The sequence below is a fragment of the Takifugu rubripes genome, chromosome 20 (assembly GCF_901000725.2).
Source record: "Takifugu rubripes chromosome 20, fTakRub1.2, whole genome shotgun sequence".
Classification (NCBI taxonomy): Eukaryota; Metazoa; Chordata; class Actinopteri; order Tetraodontiformes; family Tetraodontidae; genus Takifugu; species Takifugu rubripes.
In genome coordinates this window covers 5577678-5597713 of record NC_042304.1, presented here as the reverse complement: position 1 = coordinate 5597713, position 20036 = coordinate 5577678, and the positions used below count along the sequence as shown (strand labels likewise).

The window sequence follows — 20036 nt, the reverse complement described above, 5'->3', positions numbered from 1 at the left end:
CAGCAACAGCCAATTAATTTATCGCCGAGAACCTCAGCCAATTATCATGCCGTGAATAACCCCGCCCAGTACAAATCTGTCCAATCAGTGATTGGTGCTACAAACAAAACTGTCCGACTTAAAAAATAAGCAGGTGACATGTGGAAAAGTGTACTCCTATGCAAACGCTCCTAAACCATAGTAACTTGTGTTGTTGCCGAAATGAGTCTTTTACCTCGCACTGCAGAGGAATTCAGCTCTGCAGACTATTGGGAAAGATTCTTTAAGAAGCGCGGAGACAAGTCTTTTGAGTGGTATGGAGATTACAACAAACTCTGCGGCGTACTCCACAAATATATCAAAATCCAGCATAAGGTAAGATACCGTATAGATCAATGTACAGGGACTATACTTATGCAACCCCTCGCTCTATCAACCAAATATACCGCAGTTTAATTTTGCCTAGTTCCCCCAGTATCCAGTTTTGTAATAATTATTGCCCCGTCCAATTAAAATCATTGAACAGCAATAAACACGAAAAACCCTACAGAGTTCACGTTTATTTACCAAGTAAATAACAGTAGAGACATGCTAAAGTTAGTATACTCCCTCTGCACGTAGTTAATTTATTCTAATTCAATCTACAAGGTATTTATAAAGCACATATTAAATAACCATCGCTGTCCCTCTGATTTTCAGGTGTTGGTGGTTGGTTGTGGTAACTCTGAGCTTAGCGAGCAGCTGTATGATGTTGGCTACAAGCAGTTAACCAATATTGACATAAGTGAGACAGTAGTGACCCATATGAATCAGCGGAATTCAGAACGCCGGCCAGACTTAACCTTTCAGAAGGTGGATGCCACAGAGACTCCATATGATGATGCTAGCTTCCAGGCAGCTTTAGACAAGGGCACATTGGATGCCATGGCATCTGAAGAAGAGGGCGCACTTGCAAGGAAGATGCTGACTGAGGTGAGAGCCTCGCGGTCGATATTTTGACCAAATGTGAAGTAGGAGATAAATTTTGCAGTTTGATTGTGTCTGCAGGTGGGTCGTGTCTTGAGTGTTGGTGGTCGATACATCTGTATAACATTGGCTCAGGAGAGTGTGATCAAATTGGCTGTGGAACACTTTGTGCAGCTGGGGTGGGCCGTGAGGCTCCACTGCTTGTTGGAGGAAAGTGGCATTGGGGAGAACTCTTTTGCTCTCCCCGTATTTGTTCTGGTTTGCACCAAATTCCGTCAACCGATGCCTTCACCTATTCTGGAGATGTGTATTGGGGACGACGGGACCCCTATTCGCCTTACACAGGTATCGGAGCTGCTGTCAACTGTGAGGGAGCACCAGGCCTACTCAGTCTTGAAAAAAAGACTGCGTACAGGCACAGATGCCAGCTCAAATGTTTCACTCACCCTCTGCCACACCAAGACTGGCCTTCCTAGATACACTCTCACAGTGCAAGACTGTGCCCCAGGTGCCAAGGTGCCAAAGTCAAATCATTTTGCTATTTTTATTGGTGAGCATTCTCGCTGTATTACTAAATTTGTGTTTTTTTGGATGCTTCCCCAATTGTTAAGCATATTTCCCCTTCTTTTCAGTGCCTCAAGGCAGTGAGACAGCCTGGCTGTACAGCTCCAGTGAGGGTCAAAAGCAGTTAGCAGCTAGTGCTAATTTTCGCCGCCTGGTTGTTGTTACAATGCACAGAAATCAAGAGTACACAGATATGCAAGCTGTCCAGTCAGAACTTTCTCCAATGGTGATGGATCTGGCACCGCCAGCAATGCCACCTAACCAGCAGGTGAACGAGCAGACTTTCTTCTTAGTGTTGCTCTTTTGCATTGAAAATGAAAACATTTTAATTGTTTTTTGTCTGTGTATTAATGTGAGGACTCTTGCGCCCCTAAGGTGCCGTTTCTATCAGTTGGAGGTAACCTAGGTTGGCGAGAGGAGGTCAGCAGGGGTGTGAGTAAACTAAGTGGGGAGTATTTGGTGGAGAATGTCAGAGGGGAAGATGGAGAGTTGTATAGGAGACTCATTTTCCTGTCCAATACTGCCATCGTTCAGTCCGAGAGCCGCCTTGTCTCTTCAGTTACTGGTTAGTTCTTTTTATCTTGGTCATTTTTATGCTTTTCTGCTGATTTTTTTTTTTATTTTTTTCTTTCTCGAACTATTCAACCCTGATTTTTGGTTAGCTGGCGGCCTTATGCAGAGGGGTAATTAAATGTTTTAATTTAAGTAAATCGATATTTACTATGGAGAAATGAAAAAGCATCATTGTCTTTATTATATGTTAACAGCTGTACTGACAGACACCTATTAAACATGCCAGACAAAAGTATTAAATATTCTAAAATGTAGTAAATCCTAAAGAATTCTAATAATTAAAAACACAATAAATGTTAATCTTATTCCTACTATTACGTTATGATATTGCATTTTTCTTACAATGCTCTGGTGGTTGTTTATGCAGCATCCAATAGTAAGAAGAAAAACAAAAAGAATGTGAAGGCAACAGCGGCTCCAATATCCTCTTCCTCTCTGTCTGTGGAGAGTGGCTTCCTCTGCCTCTCCTACCAAGAAATTATGGTGGCCGGTCTCGCCATGCTCGAAACATCCCCAGACAAAAGTGAGTTAATGCCTGTGTATTTCACTCTCATGGGGAAGACTGACCTAGCATCTTTATCCTTATCCTTCATCTCTCAGACAACCCTGTGTCAGTGCTCCTGGTGGGACTTGGTGGGGGAGCGCTGGCCCAGTTTCTACGGGACTTTGTGCCCAACGTTACTGTTGAGGCGGTGGAACTGGACCCAACTGTGCTGGAGGTTGCTACGGAGTGGTTCGGATTCCGACCTGACGACCGTTTGACTGTCACTATCGGGGATGGCCTTGAACGCATCAGTGCCCTTGAGAAAGAAGGTTCGATAAACCTTGTGCAGAAAATAAACACAAAACTGGAACAAGGACGATATTTATGGATCGTATTTATTGATATTGCAGGTGGACGTTTGTTTGACGTGATAATGTTCGATGTTGACAATAAAGACAGCACAGTGGGAATGAGCGGTCCTCCTCCTGCCTTTGTGGAAACCACATTCCTGCAGAAAGTCTATAACCTTCTAACTTCCAGAGGTACAGCAGATATGAGCATTCTCTCACAGTCAATTTAATTTAAAAGAAATACAAGACAAAATGGATTCCTTATGAACATTAATTTGTGTGTTATGTTTTCTTCTTTTCTACCTGTGTGCCACTGGACCAGGAATATTCATACTCAACCTCGTTTGCCGCAATGTGGCCTTGCGGGAAGGCGTGCTGGAGCGTGTCAATGCGTTGTTTCCAACCATACTCTTGAAAAAGATTGACGAAGACGTCAATGAAGTCCTCCTTTGCTCTCGCAAGGAGAAGAAGTCCCCGGAGGCCATCTGCAACCCTCCATCGTTGAACCAAGCAGCCAGAAGTCTGCAGAACAAGCTGCGCTTCGACGGGAGTGGAACTAGCAGCCCGCATATAGACATTGTGGAGTCGTTAAAAGACCTTAAATTATTGTAAAAGGTGTCGATTTGATTTCACATGCCTGAATGAAAGGAAAATAAATCATTTTTACCATATTATGATGTAGTCAACCCTTAGATCTCTCTCTCTATATATATATTCAGTATATATATAATCTTAACTGCAGAATGAGGAATTTCATTTCCTATGAATTCTCCGTTATTTTGCAATAACGCGAATTGGCTGCTTTTACTTTCACTTGCTGAGGGTTCCCACTCCATTGACTCTCACTCCCTCATTTCCAAAGAATCCAGGCGGGTTATTTACAGTAGATGAGCCTCCCACTTTGGCCCCTGTTGCAGCCCTACCCCATTTGAATATGTGATATTTTGGATGGCTGCGGGCCGGAGGTGTGGTGGCGTGCACGTCGTCTGATAAGTCAGGTTACTTTCATAATTAGCTGAGGAGTTGTCCTGGCTCCGAATTGCCGCGCCACTGCGCATGCGCGGGCAAACCTCGGTTCCATGTCGGTGGACCGTTTTCCTCCAGTCTGGACTCTGGACGCTGCGGGAAGCCCCCTAACTAAACGCTGACTTCAACGGGAAAAGGTCGCGCTACCAACCCCCCCTTTGGGCTCTCAGCGGCGACATTTCCAGGGAGTTCTTCCCAGAGACTTGTGGGCCGCGTTGAGCAGAACCGAGTAAACTTGGGTCGTTACACTGACGGCTGAGTAACTCCGTTACTCTCGACTGACTTCGCCGAGACCACCTGGAATAAGGAGCTGGTAACGTAAATTTAAAACCTGGGACCATTTAATTCTGAACCTTTTTATCCTTCTTGAAACGCACCATGGAACTCAGAGGACACCACTAAACGGCAGCATCGTTCGGAAAAATAACTGGAACGTAGTTATTTAAAACAAACTAGAATGACCCCGGCGTCTGGATGGTACATCCCGTGAATGTCGGAAACACCAACGTTCCGGAGTTGCTGTCGGATAAACCGACGTTAAACTTCACCAAACCTCCCGATTTCCTTTCAGTTATGGGGATGGTCATTCCTGTGGCGAGGAGGAGTAAAACGGGATAAAAGGAGTAAATAAAAACGGAAAGGTGGGGTAAAGGGGCAGGTAAAGTGGCTGCTCCGTTGCGATGGGCAACCAGGGGATGGAGGATCTTATCCCGCTGGTCAACCGTCTGCAGGACGCCCTGAGCAGCGTGGGGCATCTCTGCAACCTTCACCTGCCCCAGATCGCTGTGGTGGGCGGCCAGAGTGCAGGAAAGAGCTCCGTCCTTGAGAACTTTGTGGGAAGGTAAGGACCCTGAAACTGTTTACGACCCAAACGAGGCGCCTGTGGTTGTGCACAGTGGCGTAGACAGGCTTTTCTCCTTGGGGTGGCCGGAGGGTGGCCGAGGCTTTTTCAGGGGGGGGGGGGGCACAAGCTTTGCCAATGAATTTGTTCTTCCAGCAATTGATATCTGCAACTGTTGGAATGTGTTTAAGTACATGTTAGGCACAGAAGAGCGGCTGTAATTTGCAGTTTATTAACATGGTGCAGAACCTGAAACTCAACTCGGCCAACAGTTTCCAACAAACAGTTTTTAGCTGAATGAAACCGCACACACACACACTTACTCAGGTTGTGCAGGCTTCCATCTAGGTGTTATAACCTGGTCGTATGATGAATGGAATGAAGGAATTTGTTGCTGTAAATCTCTGAGTTGTCAACGATCCCCTTTTTATAATACAAGTTGCTATGTGCTGTTAACCCTGTGGTCCAGGAGGTGAATCAACACACATGCGTCCGTGCTCTAACCCCAACGTACAGGCTTCAGGCATCTAATAATAATCAATGCCAGCATGTCCAGGTGGAGCTCCTCCCAACACTTGTGAAATATTGCCCTGGTGTGAGGAGGTGAGTGCACGCTGTAGGTGCCCCTGGCAGTTGGAGAGGAGCCAGATCAGATTAGAACATCATATTTCAGCTATGTATGTGGTGGAAAAGGAGATGGACATAAAGGAATTTGCATGTTTCCAGTTAACCCACAGCTGTTCTGAGGTTGCACAAATTTGCCGTATCACCATTTTGTGCTACATGTAAATCCAGCAGCGTTGCATTGATTTGGGATGGTTTCTTTCTTTTATTTACACACGCAGGTTTTATTTTTTGTGAGCTTCATCACAAGACTAGAGACAGAAAGAGACTTGGCTTTCTTCGGATGCTCGGAGGATTCCTCTCTTTTAAAACATTCAGACAGTATTAATGACCAGGAGCTGCTTTCCAGTACTGTTAAATACACACTCCCACGTGTTTTAGACTGTTGATTTCAGTGAGACCCAGGGAGAAGTTGAGACCGGATGGTGCGAAATGTCAGCAGAAATGTCAAAATACCCTTGCAACCACATTGTTGCCACTACAGAATGGTAAGAACTGCAGAAAGCAACTCTTTCAGTCAGCTCAAATGAGAGGTTGCTTTCTACAGTTGCAAAATATTTTGAAGTTTAATATACTTCAGGGCCTTTTGAGCATCCAATACATGTGATTTTAAGCGCTTGCGTGTATCTTTTTTTGTGGTAAAGCTTAATCATTTCCATCCTGTCAGAGAAGAATGCTGGTGTGTAAGTGCCTTATCACAAGACAGTGGAGCTTTGAAAGTATTGACCACAATGGTGTGGGGGTGGGGGCGTGGGGGGTGGGGGGCAGATAAGAGTATAAATAGAAGCTACAGATGTTGATGGTTGCTTTCCTGTGCGTGTATTGATATTTTCATCAGACCCCTAAGTTCTTTCAGTGCTAATGTGCTATGGCAGCCTTTTTTACTGCGGACCTTGTCACGGTTTTGATGCCACAGGACACAGGAAAACACACTTCCTGATTACAGTTTCAATAGAAGACACAAGGATTTGCATGAATCTGTGTTGTGTTTCTTTGTTTCTGATACGGCCTTGTGTTTCCACTCTTCCCTGGCAAAATATACCAGTATTTCAGATAACCCTGCTGCTTTTTTGATACTAAAATGAGCCACTAGTAATGCTCACAGGTTTTTATTGGACTATTTCCAGACAATTCTCTCAATACTTGGCATACGTGTCTGTGAAAGTATGTGTTTACATGACTGGTCAGCATGATTGTCTACATGAGCAACGTGAGCATGTTCCATGTGTGCGTGTAAATCTCTCTGGGCTTTATTTCTTCCCTGACAGAGACTTCCTTCCAAGGGGTTCCGGAATCGTCACTCGTAGACCCCTTATCCTTCAGCTACTAAACGCTAACACGGGTAGGTCAGACACACCCATATAGACTCACACGACCCTGTTTATCTTCTCTAGCCTGCACCGGCTGCAGCCACCAGGTGGCAGTGTGATCTTTTATATAGTGTAGGAAACAGGAGAAACAGATCTGCCTATCTGTCTGTCTGTCCTTCCGTCTGCCTGCCTATCTGTCTGCCTGCCTGCCTGCCTGCCTGCCTGCCTGCCTGCCTGTCTGTCTGTCTGTCTGTCTGTCTGTCTGTCTGTCTGTCTGTCTGTCTGTCTGTCGTCATCTATCTATCTATCTATCTATCTATCTATCTATCTATCTATCTATCTATCTATCTATCTATCTATCTATCTATCTATCTATCTATCTATCTATCTATCATTACTAATAGTTCAGATGTTGTTGACTGACTGATATTCTAACAGTGCTTCCATTTCTTGTCATTTTTTAGAGTATGGGGAGTTTCTGCACTGTAAAGAAAAGAAATTCACAGATTTTGAGAAGATCCGTAATGAGATTGAGACAGAGACATGCAGGCTAACAGGGTCCAACAAAGGCATCTCTCCGGTTCCCATCAGTCTCCGGATTTATTCACCACACGGTAATGTCACCCTCTGCAGGTGTATGGCAGACTGCCCAGGTGTTTGATTCTACACTTTGTGTGTGTGCTTGTGTATGTATCTTCTCAGTGCTGAACCTGACCCTCGTAGATCTGCCTGGCATCACCAAGGTGCCTGTCGGTGACCAGCCAGCAGATATCGAGTACCAGATCAGGGACATGATCATGCAGTTCATCTGCAAGGAAAACTGCCTCATCCTGGCAGTGACACCAGCAAACACTGACCTCGCCAACTCTGATGCACTGAAACTGGCCAAAGATGTTGATCCCCAGGGTAATCCACCTGTGCCATCCACCATATGCATATGTTAATTGACTTTACCGCAATTAATATACTGTAAATATTTCTGCAATGTTAAGTTATAAGTTATATTGCACCAGTATGTAATTAATAATGTTCTTCCAGGTTTGCGCACAATTGGCGTAATCACTAAACTGGACCTGATGGATGCAGGAACAGATGCACGACAAATCCTGGAGAACAGGCTGCTCCCTCTCCGCAGAGGTATGCGGGTGTTTTGTTTTTTGAATCTCCAGATTCTCACATGATATTCACATCCAGACAAGACCGTTTAAATCATTTAACAGCGGAATCTGAACGTGATTAAAGGGAATTTCCAAATAGTTATGTGTACGTCATCGCAAGATGTGGAAAAAAGTGTTACCCCTTCTCACTGGTTCATGTCTTAAGAGGTCCTGTAATGATTGTCCTAACTACATTGTTCACTTCCTCAGCGGCCTTGTTTTTTCTTCTGTCTGGTTTTGTTCACACACATGAATGAGTAAGAGGGATGGAAAGAGAAGAAGGCAAGACTGAGTTCTTCTGTCACAGTATGCAGACTTTGTAAGCAGTACCAGGTGCTGGATCCTCCATGCCTCTTCTGCAGTGTTAATGCATTCGCTATGGAAGCCCACTGAAAGCACGGCCCCAGCACCAGTGTGGAGCTCAAGCATTAGATATGGAGCCTGCTGCTATTACAACTATTAACTGGATTCAATACTGGATTTGGCTCGCTTTATACTACCTTATTATGTTACAAAAACAGATCCATTTCCTATTTGTATGATATGCTATTAAGCGTGGGAACAGTTTTCGGGAGTCACGTATATAAAAAAAAGAAGAAGCTGTTTTTCATCAGATTCCTGGATTTATCCCAAACTTTGTTGCATCGTGTGGTCTTTACAGTGAACACACGGTCTTTGTTTGCCTAATTATCTTTTCCTTTCCAGGTTACATTGGGGTGGTGAATCGCAGCCAAAAGGACATTGACGGGAAAAAGGATATTAAAGCAGCACTACATGAAGAGCAAAAATTCTTCCTGGCCCATCCGGCTTACAGACACATGGCTGAAAGAATGGGCACGCCGTATTTACAAAAAATGCTTAATCAGGTCAGACACACAGACACGTACAGCACGGTTATTTCACACTATAAACAGTCTGATATACAACATGACTTTAATGAAAATATTTGTTTGCAGCAACTGACAAACCACATCCGAGACACTTTGCCAGCCTTCCGCAGTCACCTGCACAGTCAGCTCCTGGCCTTGAATAAAGAAGCTGAAGAGTACAGGCAGCACAGTCCTGATGATGCTGCACACAGGACAAAAACACTGCTACAGTGAGTCAGTCAGACACCATGTCTGGTGTCTTTAAACTCCTTATATGTCTTTCCCCTTCTTCTCTGGGTTTCTGGCATCCAGCTCGGTTCAGCACTTGGCTGTTGATTTCGAGAAGTTGATCGAAGGCTCGGGAGACAAAGTAGACACGGTTTCTCTGTCGGGAGGGGCGAGAATCAACCGAATTTTCCACGAGCGCTTCCCCTACGAGCTGATCAAGGTGTGTGACGGCACCTCTACATTTGAACTATCGCATGTGCTGCTTCACATCTTGTTCTTTGTAAAATAAAATGCTATATTCGTCATTTAGATGGAGCCTGATGAGAAGAAGTTGAGACAGGAAATTAATTATGCCATCAGAAACATCAATGGAATCAGGTGAAGGTCACTGTTTCTTGAAATCTTTTCACGCTATTTTAGTTTATTTTGGAGGGGGCTTAGTTTTTATTCCTGTCCACCATCTCTCTTCTTTCTAGGACGAGCCTGTTTACTCCCGACATGGCCTTTGAAACCATCGTGAAGAAGCAGATAATAAAATTAAAGGCGCCGTGCATCAAACTTATCGACATGGTCACGGAAGAACTGATCACCACATTGTACCAGTGCATCAGCAAGGTACACATTTGTGGCAGCAAAGTTTACATTATTCATTTGCACGTCCATTTTCACGCTTGATTTTAAACCCACTCTCCTCTGCTTTGTCTCTTTCCTCTGTAGCTCAGCTCCTTCCCCAAACTGCAAGATGAGACAGAGAAACTTGTAACCACTGAAATACAACATCAAGAGAGCAAATGCAGAGAGCAGGTCAGTCACACGCAGACGAATTACCACACACACAGAATGAAGCAAGTTAAATGGATTAAGTTATAGGCCTGTTTCCTGTAGTTAATGTAGTTTGGTCTCCAGGTCCTCCTGCTTATTGACATACAACTTGCCTACATAAATACCAAACATGTGGACTTCATTGGCTTTGCAAAGTGAGTAAACGTGTAAACGATATGTGTGGCGGTGTCACAGACTAACCAACGGGAGTTTGTCCTCTCTCAGTGCTCAGCACGCATACAACCAAGACAATAAGAAGAATGCGAGAATGGCAGGGAACCAGGTGAGGTTGTGAAAACTGTTGTGCGTTCATCTGCTGCAGCTCTACTGTTGGGGAAGTGGTTTTTAGTCGTTCATGTTGGTGGCTTCATTCTGTGACTGCTAATTCAGTGGAGCGAGCGCGTTGGAGATATGCTAACATGCTGCATTTACATTTTTGAGGTTAACTTGCTGTCGCTCCTCCAGCAGCCTGAACCAAGACTTGCACCGGCAGCCAAAGGGGTATTTTTAGGAGTTTAGTACGAGTGAAATAAACCTGATCTATCTAAAATCCTACAGGCTGCTTTGGTGTATGTCCTTTTGCGTTATTGCATCCTCGGCATATATAATATCAGTATGCCTGCAGCGAGTTCAGAAATCCTTTTCTAGCCCAAGACTATCTGTACAGACATTGAAATAGCAAAATCAGATATTGTCTGTTTAAATATGTGGCAGTTGCGGTGTTCTTAAATGTGCTTGGAGGAACTAGAATAGGGGCCCTGAGTAAAATCAGGTACGGCTGCCTGGAGATGTAGAGAGGCTACTGGTACTTATAGTTCCAGCACCTGCAGCCACTGAGGCAAGGAAGAGAAAAAAGAATCCATTTTAGGCTTGCTTATAATCATTTTAGTCCAAAATGATTTAAATTCCCAACAATAATACTAATGATTTGATTCAACTGTCTTTTTCCCTAGGGTGTGGGCCCTCTGTCAGATCTAATAGTAGGAGATCAATTTCTTCTGCCTCGTTATTGTTCGCCGTTGCTGTTCTCTTTTTCCATTTTTGCTCACGTGTTTCATATTTCTATTCACACTTCTCTCATTTGTTGATATATCTGATCTTCTCTTCCGTCACTTGTACTCGGTGAAATATTTTAACGGTGACACGCGGCTCTTTTTAATACCTCAGGAATGTTTAGGCTGCAGATGCCTTTTCTCAAAGTTCTGCCACTTTCTGACTGCTGCTGCTTTTTTTCCAGCATGTGATCTTCTGGCCACTCTTTTGAAAATGTTGAATCTTAATTGTCAAGTTTTCCCAAGACTTTTAAGCCGTTGTGACGATCATGTCCCTCCTGTTGTCTCTGAGCTCCTCACCCTTGGCTGCTCTGCAGGTTGTAAGGAAGGGCTGGTTGACCATCAGCAACATCAGCATTATGAAGGGTGGAGCCAAGGAGTACTGGTTCATCCTCACGGCTGAGAGCCTTTCCTGGTTCAAGGATGATGAGGTGAGGCCTCCGCATTCGAGGCGATTTAATGTTGCACGTTGAAAGAAATAACACGGAAATGAATTGAGACTATCCGTCGTTTATTTAATCAGACCTTTTATTGAATTGATAAAGCAGAAGGGGGAGGCTTTACCAGTTGTGATCATCCTGGGAACATTTGCAGAGCAGCGGGGGAGCGTGTAGTTCTCTTCTGATGTCAGTGGGGCTGCCATCTGTCTGCCTGTCTGTGCCTGCTGTACAGGAGCAGAAGGTCTGCACAGCAAGTGTAGACAGGCAGACACACCACAACAGTCTCATCCTGCCACAGCTGATGTCACGGGAAGAGGAAAGAGTAGAGTGCAGGAAGTGATATCAGAGGAGAAAACGCGGCATCCCGGCACAAAACCTCCGCACCGTCACATCCAAGTGGGACCGGCCTAGCCGGTTCTGTCCTGGCGGTAACAGACCTACTTCTTTTCCAGAAGGTTGCTCTTCTAAACAATGCTGGAATTGCTCAGTGGTCAATTTTTGGGCTGAAACTGCACAAGCGGGGTGGACATGCGACACCACTGAGTGCTTTTTTAACCCTGATTGTCTGACCCCCCTGCTCTCGCCCCATTCGTCTCGCTCTCGGTTCAGTGTTCCCCTCACTCCGCCTTTTCTTCCTCTTCTGGGAGTTCAGACATTTGGAGCAGCTCACTTTGACACAGCTGGAGCTGCCCCAAGCCAAACTTAAGACACGCACACACACACACACGCACACACACACACACACACACACACACAGTTTCGCCCATGTGTGCACAAACACACACAAATACACGGTGGGACCGACTTGTATATACAGTATACAGTGCACATGTGGAGTCTGGTGTAAACAACCTGGCACTGCGAATCGTGGAGAAAAATATACACTCTCTCAGACAGACACACGGCCACTTTTCATCTAAACACTGGACGGTTCGAACACAGTGTTCCTAAAAACAGCCCCAGGCATGCATATTATACACACATGGAGATGTAGGTTTACAAATCAACCCTCACACACACTCAGGGAGTGAGAACATCTGCTAAAATGAATATTAACAGGAGGCAGTCAAATACATGTCAAGCATATCAGAACGTCATCATTACAATGTAAACCTTTGATATGTGGATGAGTCATTCATTGATTTTTTTTCACATCTTTTCTGCTTTGGAAGATTGAATCCAGTTGTTACCAGTTGTTTTTAAATGCTTGAGAGCAATGTCAGCCATGCATACTAGCGAAGAGATTAGATTTGATGGTTCCTCATCACACTCGCTTCCTCTCTGCTCTGTCCCGCTTCCTCTTCAGATCTCTTTCTCCTACAACTGTATCTTTTTATTTTCTGTCTCTACCTAAGTTGCCTTCTCCTCCTTCTGTCTCCCCCTCTTTTTCGCTCACCCCCTTTCTGTGGTTGGCAGTCTCCCTGGGACTATGCACATTCCAAGCTGGAAAATCTGAAGCTTTGTCCAAACACCAGCCTCCAAGATCTGCCCAGAGAAATCCCTCATGGCTGTCTCCACGCTGCAGACCTCCCTGTTTGCCTTTCCTTCACTTCTCTTCGGCAGCTTCTCTCACATATGAGCTTGTTGAATGCCCCCTCTACTTTTTGTTTAACTTCTATTTTATTTTGCATCATTAAGTCCATCTCCAAATGGGATCGTGCACTGACCTCATATGGAAAGTACATCATAATAGTTCAGAGTTTAGTCTCTGCAGCACACTGAGCAGGCATACATTCCTTCACCCCTCGACTGCCAGGGCGGTTTGAAGAAAAACAGATGTCTCATGCATATACGCTTAATCTACACACTCCCCTCTGTGTGTGTGTGTGTGTGTGTGTGTGTGTGTGTGTGTGTGTGTGTGTTTGAGAGGCCTGTTCCAAATCTCAAATCCATTAGTCTGTTGGGAGAGCAGCTCCAATGTATGATATTTCACAACCACCCTGACATCACTGGGAATATAACACAGCAGATACACACATGCACAAACACACACATGCACGCACGCAAGCACACACAATACACAGTGCCATGATGTCTGTCAACGCAACAATTATCTTAGTGCCACAAATGTGCATTGCTGGAACCCACGTCTATACCAAATGCATAGTGACAAATATTCTCACACGTTCACACGTTCACTCACGGAGAATGTTATTTCAGAGAGTTTCGGGCTACGTAGTTAATGTACCAGGCTCGCTCTACTACCACCTACTAAGAGTGGAACACTACTGGTACTGTATGCATATATCAAGGTCTTTGCAATCATTTAAGCAGAAACATCAGAGAACATCAGACTCTAGCGCACATGCATGTTTTCAAGCTTTCCTCAGTCCTACTGCTGATGCACTTCCATGCACTGTCTAACCAATGTGCAGACTACTGTACACCAGTAAAATCCTGAACAGGTAGTCTGAACACTGGGATGACGGAGCAGGAGCTTCTCGTGGTTGTCCGGTCAGCCTCGCCACTGCGACCGTGTGCTAGCAGTCTCGCCTGCCACGGAGCGGAGTCAGCAAAAGTTTCCCTCAGTAATTCTTTCCTTTCTTATCCAGCCCTGGTGGTGGGTTGAAAGGTACCTAAACTGGACATCTACTCCAATGGGTGTCCATCCTCAGGAGGCGTATGGTGTGTCTTCAATCCCCAGGGCTGTGTCCTGGTGTAGTATCCAGTCTTGACGTGGCACACTCACTCATTCACTTTGGGATCTGCCCGTTCACTTTGGGAAGGCGTAAGGAAAGTCAGGGAGTGAAAGAAGGAGAGAGAGTTAGGGAGGAACTTAGCAACCATATATGGGTTGATGGGACCCATGGGGAATCAACTGCAGTTTCTCCTCACTTCTCCTGCATGCTCACTCCTGGTCTCTATGTTCTTCAGCCCTTCCTCTTCGACTCCAGCGAAATCCACCTCCCTAATTCTCTCCGTCCAGGGCGATTCCGCTTCTCTACTTTCTGTTTCTACCCCATCAGAGCACACTATACCCTCTCCAGTCTCCTCCCCCTCCGTCTAAATCGATCCCAGATGTTGCAGCATGAGCGCCAATTGCGTTCTGTCATTTTTTTTTTCAGCCGATGTTACAGGAAGTGGGCCCCTTTGGAAAAAGGAAAGAGGAACGAAAGGAGGAAAGTCATAGGGTTCAAGGGAGCACTGAGAGGGAAGAACAAAAATTACCACCATCACACTTAGGACACCTCATAACACATGTACACAAAAGTCTCGAGCACAGACCCTTGCTCACACACGTGTGCGTCCCTCTCTTTAGCGTCATGCTTAAGTTCTCTTTTGACGTTTCTCCCGATCTTCTGGAAGATGGAGCCAGCCAGAGATGCAAGATGAGGGGGGGAAGGGCGTCTTTTTAGAAGAAATGTTGTGTTAGAGTTTGAGTTTGAGTAATGATTTTCACATGTGAGCACGCCCCCCCCCCCTTTTTTTTCTTCATACTTCTCTCGTTCCCTCCCTTGCTGCCTCGGTTCTCCGTACCCGTCCTCTGTACTGACTGGGTCTTCTCAGTCTGCTCATCCCACTCCTCCAACTGTCGCCTGTCATTCATGAGTCCCTGTGCTGGTGAAGAGAGAGCATAGTCTCATTGCATCACTCTCGCCACTTATTGGGTCATTAATACCAGTTTTTCCAACAGGCGGAGACACCATCTGACATGCTCTGAATCTCAAGTTGTTTTCTAACATTTCCCTCATAATTATCTGGACTCTCTGTTTCTAGGTTTTACCAAAAATGTCAGTCAGAAGACAGCTTCATCCCCCATTTATCCCCAGATTAATCCCCTATATGTCTTGCGTCGCTTTCTGGATATCAACACCCGTGCAGCCTCTGTGATGTCATGCATTAATCTGCATTCCTCTGTCAGGGCTTATCTCCGTGTATTCTGTCTTTTCCAGGAGAAGGAGAAGAAGTACATGATGCCTCTGGACAACTTAAAGTTCAGAGATGGGGAACGGGGCTTCATGTCCAGCAAGTTTGTCTTTGCGCTCTTCAACACCGAGTTAAGGTTTGTGTCCGTGCATGAAGCAAATAACGGCAAAGCCGCTGGTGGCATTCCACTCTTCCTTTGACCCTGTTCTTGCCACCGGAACAGAAAAAAAAGCTAGTGCAGGCTCCAGTGGGCTTGGTTTCCTCTTTTACACCTCCAGGAATATGCTGGTTGGTGAAGGATAGAACAAATTTAAATGGAATAATTCATGTGTGTTAAACAAGATAAAAAAAAAGGTCAAAGTGAGCAAGAAAGAGAGAGAGAGTTGGACTTTACCCTGATTTTACCAGAACATCTGAGCTTTGTTTGTAATTCTGTGCTATGATGCATTCTGGATATGCAAACTGGATTTGTGTGTGTGTGTTGACCACAACATACCAACGACAGGCTCATTAAACAGCTAATCAAAGCCAGAGAGATTGGATCAGAGATGAGGCTGCTCTTGTTTGGAAAGAATTGCTCGACTCACCACAAAAAGGAGGGAGTACGAAGAGCTGAGAAGAGAAAGAAAGCGGGAGACAGAGTTTTTGGAACCACTGGCCAGGAATGTGTCAAAGTCTGTCCTATGGCGCCCCCCTCCCCCGTTCTTACACCCTCACTCTCCATTTCTCTTGCTGTATTACGTGTGTGTGTGTGAGGCATTGCAGCGTTTTTTTCCCCCTGTCTGACAATAATCAAAACCTCAGGAAACTCTTGAAATCTCCAGCAGAAATTCCCCAGTACGAGCGAAAAACCCCACACAGGCCTCAGGTTGAGGACAGGACGTTGAAGTCAGAGATACGTTAATGTGAGCGGTGACTAAATATCAACAGCAGTTAAATAGTCTCGTCCTCTCTGGTGGGGAGACGTGCGAGCGTCCTGAGCCCAGCCCGACAGCGCTGTAGCGTTGTCATCGCTGGCTTCCCTCTGCGCCTCAAAGCCACCACACCCTGACTTCTTAGCTTCACCGAGTCCGTGCATTAGATCTAGAATCTGAGAGCCTTCGTGTGGCCGGACGGTCGTGGTTCAGGCTGCAGCGGCTCCTCTCATTCATGCAGTTCGCATGTTTGAGGATAAATCCTGGATTTTGTGAATGTGGAGAGGGAACAAAAGGAGAAGAACCAAATGGGTGATTAAAGGGGGAAAAAGCTCTTACAGATGGGCTAAAGACCGCCTGCTTTGTTTCCCCGTCCTAATGTTACTGCGCGGAGATGGTGTGATGTTTGGGAGATCGGGGGGAGGGAAAAGAGAGGCCGAGGAATAAATAACACAGAGAAAAGAGATGATACAGATAAGTAGGTACATTAGAGCGAAGACGAGTTAAACTCAGAGGAAAGAGTGTTTTTTCATTAAGGGTCGTGCTCTGACTCACTCCAGCAGGATTAAACTCTTCTTGATGCATAAAGGAGTGACTTGTTAAACAGATAATAGACCCTCCATCATTTTTACTGAATCGTCTTTCCGTATTTACTCCACAAGGTTCTTTTCCGCTGAGAACTTTGTCGAGCGACGTCGCCTCAGATTCCCCGTTTCAATTCGTTTTTTCCAAAGAACCATTATTGGATCATTGCGTTTAATTCGCCTCAATCCAAACCGTTTTTTTCAGGCTCGCGTGTGGGAAGTCGTAGAATTAGACCAGAAGAAATTCCAGCCGCCTCAGGGCAGCTTTGGTGCATTTTAAATGCGCTGGATATTAAGAATAAACCACAATGCAATTGACAGTTTTCGCCGTGAGTGAGCAGGGTGAAGAGGAGGAGACAGTATTTTGCTATAACGGCTGAAAACATCATTGCTCAGCTGGAATTATCCCACGCATCATGACTAAAGCGCTGCCTTCAACACTTACGCTGAGACATCAGTAATAACATGTTATTACTGAAAGGCCAGCGTTCCTATTTTGGATAGTGTTTGTCATATTTTACCACTCCGTACTGCAAACCTGGATGATTTCACCGTGTCCACAAAGTTCGGTGGATTATTTAATAGCCCGGGTTTTATTTTGCTTTTTGTGGAGAGGGTGTAAATACTTTCTAGTCTAATGCTGTTGCGCTGCATTTGCAGGAACGTGTACAAGGACTACAGATGCCTGGAGTTGGCCTGTAACTCCCAGGAGGAGCTGGACAGCTGGAAGGCGTCTCTGCTACAGGCTGGAGTCTATCCCGACAAAGTCACTGTTAGTACTTTGACCCTTTTTACAACCAAAGTGACCAAACCTGCACATTTCAGCCATGCAATCACGTCGTTTGCTCGCTGAAACCCCGGCCGTAACCCCTTTCTCCCCTCACGTTGTGTTCCCCCCTTTCTCCCTCCCCCTGCCAAAAAAGAAAAAGTCCCCCACCCCTTCCATCTCACTCTGTCGTTTGGCTCTTCAACACAGCATTCTTGGTCCATGATGTCACACCAATATGTGTGTGTGTTCTCGTCTGTTTCTAATCAGAAGTTCTTCACCCCCTCCCCCTTTCCTTCTTTTTACCCGTTCCTCCTAAACTCCCTCTATTGAGTTCACTCTATACGGCCCTGCACGCAGGCACAGAATGATGGCGAGATATGAAAGTTCACAAAAGGCCATCTTCGCTGCTTCTTACATCTGCCGCAGCGCGAGGCCTTAGTCAGTCCACCATCACATCCACGATGAATTGAAGGATTAACAAGTCCTTTTATTTTTTTACAAGGGCTGTAATATTGTTGTGCATGTGGCACAATCTGAGGACAACCCATTGTGTTGTGTCTCACCCACATGTCGTTATCACCAGGTGGAGGAGCCGGGGGACGAGGACGCCGAGATGTTCTCAGACCCCCAGCTGGAGCGTCAGGTGCAAACCATTCGCAACCTGGTTGACTCCTACATGAGCACCATCTATAAGACCGTCAAGGACCTAATGCCAAAGACTGTCATGCACCTCATGATCAACAGCGTAGGTTACGTAGATGAGCGTATATAGCCAGAAAGTCTCACTGGCACGCCGTTTTTGACTCATGGCAGCTGTTTGTAATCCCTCTCTGTAGGTGAAAGAGTTCATTAGCTGTGAGCTCCTGGCTCAGCTCTACGCCTTGGGAGATTGTGCAGCCCTGATGGATGAGTCACCAGAGCAGCAGCAGCACCGGCAGGAAGTGCTGCGCAAACACGCCGCCCTGACAGAGGCCCTCGGTGTCATCGGAAAGATCTCCACGTCCACCAGCACCACACCTGTGCCCCCACCTGTGGACTCCTCCTGGATACGTCCAGCCAGGTATCGACACTCCCAGACCGGCGGGAAGACGGTGGCCAGGGGCCCCGCCCCTGCCGTTCCTCAGGCGCTCCCTCACACTCAAGCCCCCGCCTCCCAGAGCACCGGCGGTCTGAAGCAGCTCGCTATCAAGCACAAAATGGCTCCCAGCAGCGTGCCAAGGTGAGGTCCAGCCCGGTGTCCCGTTGGTTGGATTCTGGTGTCAGTCAAACGTGCACTGGCATGTGTGCAGGCGCTGGCACTACTCAGGGTCAGAGGGAGCTGATATTCGAGCTGGGGGGGGGGTTCTGCAGAATGTGTTTCACGTCTTCTGTTTCCCATCAACCTCAGCAGACAGGACCTCTGTCTGGGCAGCCTTTTACTGGAGCCAGACAACAAACTCAGCCCTTTGCCAAGTTTTCATCCCTCTGTCCTCCATCCTCCCTTTCTGTCTTTCTCCCAGCATGCATTTTTATTGCCTCCCCCCATTCCCCTCATGCAATAACTTATTTTTCACTTTTATTCCCTCCCTTTTTCCTTGTTCACTTCTTCACTTTCACTGGTTCCTCCCCTGCTTTTGGCCCGTCTCTCCCTGTTCTCTCTGCCTCATTTCCTCTGAGCTCTCCAATGGTTCTTTAGGTTCTTTCCCATATACAACCTCCTTCTTTCTTTTCCCGCCTCTGTCCATCCAAACCTCATGGCTCTTTCACCTACAGCAGTGGGTGATGTGGTCGAAAATTCCTAGATTTTTCAATGGAACCAGGTTTTGGTGTCTCAATCCCCACAGAAGCAGCCATCTCCTTCAGTAAAAGGAAGCCCGTTATTCAAGAATAGCTCGCGTGAAGGATGTTGACATGAAATGTGCACCGTTATTAACTATTAAGTCCTTCCTTTGACTTCTTCTCTTCAGGAGGCCTCCTCCAGCCGTGCCAATTGTGAAATAAGAGCCGTTTGGTTCTGAACGCCGTTACCCTCGTCCCATCCGGATCCTTGCAGCTGCAGCCGAATACCTAGAGACGCCCACTAACCTGCATGATGTGTAATCCAGCTGAAGCACTGCTGTGCTTGACTCTGTCCGCTGGGAGCTGCCATCTGCAAAATCCTGGAGCCTGTTTTCTACATATTTATTGTCTGCTGTAAAGGCTGGAATGTCCTCCGCTGTGTCCAAAGTCATCACAAGTGCCTAAAGTTTGTACAGAAAAGCTATGATTTTTTAAATATTCTATGAAGAGAATATACAGAAATATTTTTTACTGTTAGGGAATGAACAGGTACTGCGGAGTATCATCAGCTGAAATAGGTCAATGATAGTTTTACCTGACTTCCACTACCTGAGTTTATCTGTCCATTCAGACTGTTACGTTGCCGTGGCATCGCTCTGCAAGTTCAGAAAGTGTAACCATAAATGTACTTTTTGTATGAACCTCTCATCTTTGCTAAACCGTTTTTTCCCTTTCCAGCTCATTTGGATGGAGTTATTATTTTACACTTTTCACGTTATTGACCAAAATGTTATTTTTTACCTGGCTGCCATTAAAGTCAACATAGTTAAATGCTGCTCTGCTACCACATGTACACTAT

The 20036-nt window shown here is 45.8% G+C and overlaps 2 protein-coding genes and 2 non-coding genes across 5 annotated transcripts; 2 read left to right on the top strand and 2 right to left on the bottom strand.

Moving 5' to 3' along the window:
* The first annotated feature begins 105 nt into the window (after positions 1-105).
* mettl13 (methyltransferase 13, eEF1A lysine and N-terminal methyltransferase) lies at positions 106-3587 on the top strand. The gene is made up of 9 exons (XM_003973963.3): positions 106-354; positions 679-951; positions 1027-1495; positions 1578-1777; positions 1885-2074; positions 2450-2605; positions 2683-2895; positions 2977-3108; positions 3239-3587. The coding sequence occupies exons 1-9, from the start codon at positions 202-204 to the stop codon at positions 3526-3528; spliced, it is 2076 nt and encodes a 691-aa protein (XP_003974012.1). The 5' UTR covers positions 106-201; the 3' UTR covers positions 3529-3587.
* A 264-nt stretch (positions 3588-3851) lies between these two features.
* dnm3a (dynamin 3a) lies at positions 3852-20000 on the top strand. Of its 2 annotated transcripts, XM_011614579.2 has the most exons (20): positions 3852-4783; positions 6676-6749; positions 7182-7331; positions 7420-7623; positions 7756-7854; positions 8580-8740; positions 8831-8973; positions 9056-9191; positions 9282-9349; positions 9448-9586; positions 9689-9775; positions 9878-9948; positions 10019-10076; positions 10747-10773; positions 11163-11276; positions 15179-15288; positions 17311-17422; positions 18003-18164; positions 18256-18638; positions 19366-20000. In XM_011614579.2, the coding sequence occupies exons 1-20, from the start codon at positions 4623-4625 to the stop codon at positions 19397-19399; spliced, it is 2493 nt and encodes an 830-aa protein (XP_011612881.1). In that variant the 5' UTR covers positions 3852-4622; the 3' UTR covers positions 19400-20000. The 2 variants fall into 2 exon arrangements, with proteins under 2 accessions (XP_011612881.1, XP_003974011.2); XM_003973962.3 differs by lacking the exon at positions 10747-10773 and having other exon boundaries at positions 4623-4783.
* Positions 11479-11577, bottom strand: mir214 (microRNA mir-214). Its single transcript, NR_105349.1, has one exon. It is a non-coding gene; the product is annotated as a microRNA mir-214 (primary transcript).
* mir199-1 (microRNA mir-199-1) lies at positions 13635-13721 on the bottom strand. The gene has a single exon (NR_105350.1). It is a non-coding gene; the product is annotated as a microRNA mir-199-1 (primary transcript).
* Positions 20001-20036: the final 36 nt, after the last annotated feature.

What these genes read in the sequence shown, in the direction of transcription:
- mettl13 (XM_003973963.3), top strand. Translation starts at nt 202, where the DNA reads ATGAGTCTTTTACCTCGCACTGCAGAGGAATTCAGCTCTGCAGACTAT. An exon ending in TCATTTTGCTATTTTTATTG is followed by an intron (nt 1,496 to 1,577) that starts GTGAGCATTCTC and finishes CCTTCTTTTCAG; the next exon opens with TGCCTCAAGGCAGTGAGACA. An exon ending in CAATGCCACCTAACCAGCAG is followed by an intron (nt 1,778 to 1,884) that starts GTGAACGAGCAG and finishes TGCGCCCCTAAG; the next exon opens with GTGCCGTTTCTATCAGTTGG.
- dnm3a (XM_011614579.2), top strand. Translation starts at nt 4,623, where the DNA reads ATGGGCAACCAGGGGATGGAGGATCTTATCCCGCTGGTCAACCGTCTG. An exon ending in GACTTCATTGGCTTTGCAAA is followed by an intron (nt 9,949 to 10,018) that starts GTGAGTAAACGT and finishes GTCCTCTCTCAG; the next exon opens with TGCTCAGCACGCATACAACC. An exon ending in TCTATCCCGACAAAGTCACT is followed by an intron (nt 17,423 to 18,002) that starts GTTAGTACTTTG and finishes CGTTATCACCAG; the next exon opens with GTGGAGGAGCCGGGGGACGA.